Source organism: Nuphar pumila, chromosome 16 (genome assembly GCF_984573655.1).
Source record: "Nuphar pumila chromosome 16, dmNupPumi1.hap1.1, whole genome shotgun sequence".
Taxonomy (NCBI): domain Eukaryota; kingdom Viridiplantae; phylum Streptophyta; class Magnoliopsida; order Nymphaeales; family Nymphaeaceae; genus Nuphar; species Nuphar pumila.
The window spans coordinates 7,576,577-7,582,652 of record NC_143264.1 but is presented as its reverse complement, the minus strand read 5'-3'; the positions used below and the strand labels follow the sequence as shown (position 1 = coordinate 7,582,652).

The following is a 6,076-nucleotide window of genomic DNA, read 5'->3' as shown; positions in this document are numbered from 1 at the left end:
TAACCATACAGATGTGATCTACATGCTTGGTTTTATAATAACCCACTCTTGAATCATCCTATTTTGATGCATAAATAAGATTTTTTTTAAAGCTTTAAAATCAATATGTCATAATCTTCATAAGTATTCAAGCATTCAAAAATCATATTTTTCATTGAAAATACACGATCCAATGGTTGATTCCAAGCAAATTCACCATGCCAAGCACATCCACATGGTTGAATTTGCAAAAAAAGTGTTGAAAATGCGTATATTTCTAGTTTTCATTATTCTAGAGACTTATATATATATATATATATATATATATATATATATATATATATATATATTGCTATGTTACTTTGGACCTTGGACATCCCGTTACAGGCCGAGAGTGCCACATTGACTATGGCTACGGGTGTCAACTGTTCGGGTTTGGTTCAGACCTAGGTGGTACCAGACTTGGACCCGGTTTTTGGGTATGATATCAGGTCCAAACTAGGGTCTAATTGAGTCCACTATAAGAAAAACCACACTCAGACCTGATAAGAACTACATGAACCAGACCCGGTAAAACCATATTTTTTTTATCATTTTTGCATTGAAAAATTGCTGGTTTTAATCTGAACTAGGGTCGGGTATAAAATTTCACAAACTATACCTGGTCCATGTATTAATCAGACCTTAAGGTCCGGACTCGTGTCTTATTATTTATCACCATAACCGGACCCTATAGGGTTTGGTTCGGGTCAAGTCCGGGTAAACCAGGCCCACTGACCCCTAACCATGGGCCTACTTCATTGTTTGTTGTATAAAACTCACAAGTGCTCCCCCAGCCCAACAGAGAATAGTTTTTCCTTGGCTTCAGCCTTATAACAAGGGACATACACACCTTAGGCATCGAATTCTCAATGTCCTTCAACTTTAATGCCTTAAGCCCAACCGCCTGGCCAGGTGTGCAGAGCCCTTGTGAGCGAATAATGATATTGATTAATCATATTTTTGTATATCATGTGTTCATTTTTTTTTTGGGTTCTGTACAATCTTGTAATTTTTGAAGAAAATATTTCAGTATCATTTTTTTTGGGGTTCTGTACAATCTTGTAATTTTTGACAAATGAGTTCTTTGACATCGAAGTAGCGGCAATATTATTATTAGTAGTAATTAAATTGTCATAAAAAGAAAAAAGAAAACAATTGTGCCCACAATAAGAAAAATTCATTGTGATCTTTTGGATCAAACAAAACATAGCTCAACACAGCACACACAAAGGGGTACATTCACAAAGAAATAGCCTTTGAAAATCTGATTCGTTTTCCTTTCCATGTAATGCATTCTAAAATATTTACACAAAAAAATCATTGACAGAAGTTACAAAACTACAAATGGGGAAACACTTCCTTTCCTCCCACACTGACACTGAAAAATGGAAAGTTAGGCTCACCCATTGGGCTAAACCCTGCATGGTCTGTTTACTATGCTTGGGTGCAATAATCCTTCCAAGACCAACTCTTCTAGTCAGGATTGCACCAACTTGGCTCCATCAACAAAACAGTGATAGCATGCACTTGACTACGTTTTCCTAAGGAAATAGACCATGGTGAGCATGTATCCCAATAGCTAGACCTAACCTTCCAAGTCTCTGCCTAAAAAGAACAAAGGCCATGGAAACCCTGTTAACATGTTGTGTAAAAATGAACACAGAACCTTAGAATTCATCATCTGAATCACTTGGTGTTCTTGAATTATCCGATAAGAAATGTGCCGGTAAGTTTGCAAACCTTGCCGGAGTCCTTGCGGCAGCTCCAGCCGATGTCGACGCCTTCCCATTTCTCTTCTTCTGCAAACTCCTTGCTATCTCCACACAGACCCGATCAACACTGTTTAGGAAGTCCTTCACTATAACAAACAGCTGCAATGAGTTTTCCTGCTGGTCCTTCGCCGCTCCGGCCTGGTAATACTCCGTCGTCTGCTTGACGAACTCCATGACCCTCTTCTCCTCCTCTTTCATTACCTTCAGCTCCTCCTCGGCCACCTCTACGAAGCCCTTCATCTGCTCCTTGAACTCACCGTCATCACCACTTAGACTGCTCACAAACTCCTTGATCCTACGGACCTGCACACCTAGCCGGACACAACACCCGTCGACGAACTCGTACTCGATTCCAGCTGCACTCTTCACGTTGGCGAAGTCGACACTAAGCCCGCCAACCACCGGCAATCCAAGCATCAAGTACTCATTCTCTCTCTCTTCCTTACTGTTGTCACCAACTCTTGGACTATCTCTGCGTGATGAATCCGATCGCCGGAAACTCCGGTCTCTGTTGAGCACACACTTCTTCCCTTCGGACCGGACCACCTCTTGCACCACAAAGTATAGAAGTGTGGTCTTACCATCAGTGCTCTTCACGTCGGAGAGCTTTCGCAACGACGTAAGATTAAACGCTTGTGCATTCCCCCTCGCCGTGCCGGCATTCATCCGGTTGCCAGCCTTAAGGACAGCTTCAAGTAGTTTGAGGAACAAGCCACGGTTTCTCATCTCCTTGCATGCTGATTCTAATGTTTGGAGGTTCTGCTTGAGACCGAGGATCTCCGACTCATAGGTTGATCGGTAGATCAAGTCGTCGATTCGTCGGAAGGCGGTCGGCACGGCCTTGAGGAGGTGGTAAAGGAAGGACTCGGCGTCGGCAAGCCGGGTTGCAGAGTCGACGGGGTAGGACATGATCGCAGATTGCTCCTCTAGTGTGGGTGCAATTTTGGAGAGCTTCTCAAGTGTGTCTATGGGGAGGCCCCTGCCTTGAAGGAGTGAGTCCACAATGGCTTGGCGAGTTAGGCCTAGTGAGCGCAGGACTATGGCTATGTTTTGTGACTTACGTGGGTCCAAGAGGAAGGTCCGCGCTGGGGGCTGGTTGGCAGGTGGGTTAGGTTTGGAAGGTGAGGTGGGCTCGCCGGTTGGTCCCTTTCTCTTGTTGGTGGCTACACAGCCAAAGAGGGCTTCCATCAGGTCGCCGTCAAAACTGCAAAGAACAAAGTGGATGTTATGTCACAGGGATACTTCATTTTGACACCGTGTCGTATCCCTTTATATACCAATCATATTGAATACCTCATAAAAATTGACCATAATGTCGCGGGTTCGAACGTGAGTATGGAGAAGACTTTTGACGGTTTCAAATGGATTTGTTTATTGAGTATTGAAATGGTATTTATTAGGGTTTGGTTTCCCATCAATAACGTGAAAGGGACAACTATGAGTGGTTGGTTTGTGGGGTATATTCTGACGAAGTTCTCCCTCGTGGTTTCAGGAAAAGACCACAGGTTTTAAGAGATTAACGTGTGGTGTTATGTTTAAGTTTCCTTGATTATTGAATATTCAATTTGAAATTGGGTTGGGAAGTTGAAATCCATGAATGTGAGAGCTCAGGTTAAGCGAGCTGAGTTGGAGCTATCTTGTTTATAGAAAAAAAAAACATTGATTTAGAGCTGAAGAAATAAGATTATAAAAAACACACATGTAAAATAAATTAGAGAAAAAATACTCTTTGAAAACCCCCAATTGAAAAATGATCCGATTCGATTCAATTCAGACCAATTTTATCATTCTTTTTGGAAAAACCAATTTTCACAACATTGGTATGAACCAAACATTGCGTTACAGCCTTTCAAAAAAAAAAAAAAAACATTTCGTTACAGCAAGAAAGTTTTCCAAGTAAACGTACAAACTTTTAAGAACACATTCATTACAAAAGTTTTGCCAAAACTGATTTGAGTTATAAAACTTGGTCAATGGTCATAGATATCTAAAGAGAGAAATTAGAGCTTCCTTTACCAACACGTTATATCAAATATAGAAATAAATGAAAGCACTAAAAATAGTTGGAAAACATGTTGATTTCTCACCAGCAAAGACAAGTTCAAGTTGATTCTCATCTAAATGACACACTGGTTGGGAAAAACCACAAAATCTTGCCATCAAATTAAGTCTTGACTATGTGACCAAGTTCATGAAATACATCATTTTCTATGTCAAATATGACCACAGTTCATGATCTTGGCCCCGTTTGGCATTAAGTAGTAAAGAATTTAGTGGGATCTTCTTAAATGGTGTCCACCTAAATCAAATCTTAGCGGGAGTTAATAACCTGATTGGACAGATTAGTCACTTCAAGAATTGTGTAGAAACAGTGGGCATAGAAAACGTTAACATTTTAAAAAAAGGTCAACGAGGAAGGTTGCGTTTTCATACCTGAAGGACCCACCACCGATTTTGTCCCAGACCATGGAATGATCGGCATTGGCCGGAACCTTATCCCAGTGCAACGGCTTCAACTTTGGTGGCGGTGCCGTCTCTTTCTCCGGCAACACTGACGATGTTGAAGCCTCTCCTCCCTTCGCCTTTGCCGGGGGCTGCGGCGGTGGTGGAGCTTTCCTGGGTGGTGGAGGCGGTGGTGGAGCTTTTCTGGTTGGTGGAGGCGGTGGTGGAGCTTTTTCGAGAGGCGGAGGTGGTGGTGGAGCCTTTCCTTGTGGTAGATGCAGTGGTGGAGCCGTGGCAGAAGGCGGAGAAGGAGGAGGAGGAGGAAAAGGAGGCGGAGAAGCCAAACTTTTCTTGATTCCTGGCGGAGGCGGGAGAGATGATGCTGCGATAGGGTTCTCTACTGGTGCTGGTGGCGAAGGAGGTGGTGGTGGAGCCGTGGCAGAAGACGGAGGAGGAGGATGAAAAGTAGGCGGAACAGCCAAATTTTTCTTGATTCCTGGCGGAGGCGGGAGAGGTGGTGCTCCGATAGGGTTCTCTACTGGTGCTGGTGGCTCTGGAGGTGGTGGTGGAGCCTTTCCGGGTGGTCGAGGCAGTGGTGGAGCCGTGGCAGAAGACGGAGAAGGAGGATGAGGAGGAAAAGTAGGCGGAGCAGACAAATTTTTCTTGATTCCTGGCGGAGGCGGGAGAGGTGGTGCTGCGATAGGGTTCTCTACTGGTGCTGGTGGCGCATCCGATTGCGGCTTCGGAGCCGAATTCGCCTCCATTATTTGCTTCCGAGTCGAATTCATAGCCTTTACTGGGACTAAACCCTGATTTACGACCGGCGCCAGTGCCGTGATCGTTTTGTACTCCCTTATCTCATCTCCTCTAATCTCCTGCGACTGGAAAACGGACGAATTCGATGAGGCCGATCCAGGTGACCGCAGCCACACCGTCTGCGATGCCCTCTCCCTCTTCACCTCGTACTGGTCATCGAGCTTCCTCCAGTAGAGCACGTCGAGCCCGTTCTCGTCGACGACCAGGCCTTTAAGCGTCCCCTCGACCCGCTTGAATGAGCCTCTGCTCGCGCCGGAGAACGGCGAATTCCCCCTCCCCGCGATGACGATGCTCTTGAGCCGCGACTTCCGGCGCCGGTCGAGGTACTTCAGCGCGAGGAAGAAGACAATGAAGGAGACGAAGAGGGTGGACGCCGCCGTCGCGAAGACCGCCTTAACGACGGCATGCTTCGAAGACGGTGGTGGTGCAGTACTAGTCAAATGAGTCGCATTTCCGTCGGGTGATGGCGAAGGAGAAGGGTGCACTGGTGGTGGTCGATGTGGTGATGGTGCGGGTGTCGGTGGTGGTGATGGCGGTGGAGGACTGGAGGGGAAGAAGGTCTCTATGTTACGAGGGGGGTCTGGAGAAGAAGGGAAGGAGAGAGAGAAGAGAGAGAAGATAATCAGGAGGAGAAGAGGTGCTGCCATGAGAGAGAGAGAGAGAGAGAGAGAGAGAGAGAGAGGAGATTTTTTGGGGAAGATGTTTCTTGGGGTATTATTTTTGGAATTTTTGTTGGTGCAGTTTTTTTTTTTATTATTGGGGGGTTGATTGTTTCAAAGTAGGCGAGCAACTAGTGTTTCGTTTTTGTTGATAGGGTTTTTGGTTTTTATCCTTTCGGTTAAATCCCAAGCGTTGGATGGTGATGCAAGGGTCATGCTTTCCCTTCATCTTTCCTCTATATGGTAGCCGCCTCTGTTTTGTTGCCAAGAATGACCATCAAGTCAAAGTGTTGTTGTCAAGTGTAGTAGCAATTTGAAGGGTGTTGGGTTAAGTAGGTTCGAGCCATGGCTCAATGTTGGGAAAGT

The 6,076-nt window shown here is 45.1% G+C and overlaps 1 protein-coding gene across 1 annotated transcript; it reads right to left on the bottom strand.

The window, feature by feature from the left end:
• Nucleotides 1-1,255: 1,255 nt before the first annotated feature.
• On the bottom strand, nt 1,256-5,731 carry LOC149812833 (formin-like protein 7). Its single transcript, XM_089990911.1, has 2 exons — nt 4,227-5,731; nt 1,256-2,997 (listed from the first exon to the last, which is right to left on the bottom strand). The coding sequence occupies exons 1-2, from the start codon at nt 5,696-5,698 to the stop codon at nt 1,689-1,691; spliced, it is 2,781 nt and encodes a 926-aa protein (XP_089847037.1). The 5' UTR covers nt 5,699-5,731; the 3' UTR covers nt 1,256-1,688.
• Between the last annotated feature and the right edge of the window lie 345 nt (nt 5,732-6,076).

Coding starts and splice junctions, on each gene's coding strand:
- LOC149812833 (XM_089990911.1), bottom strand. CDS start 5,698: ATGGCAGCACCTCTTCTCCTCCTGATTATCTTCTCTCTCTTCTCTCTC. Junction 2,998..4,226: donor ATCGGTGGTGGGTCCTTCAG/GTATGAAAACGC, acceptor TGTTCTTTGCAG/TTTTGACGGCGACCTGATGG.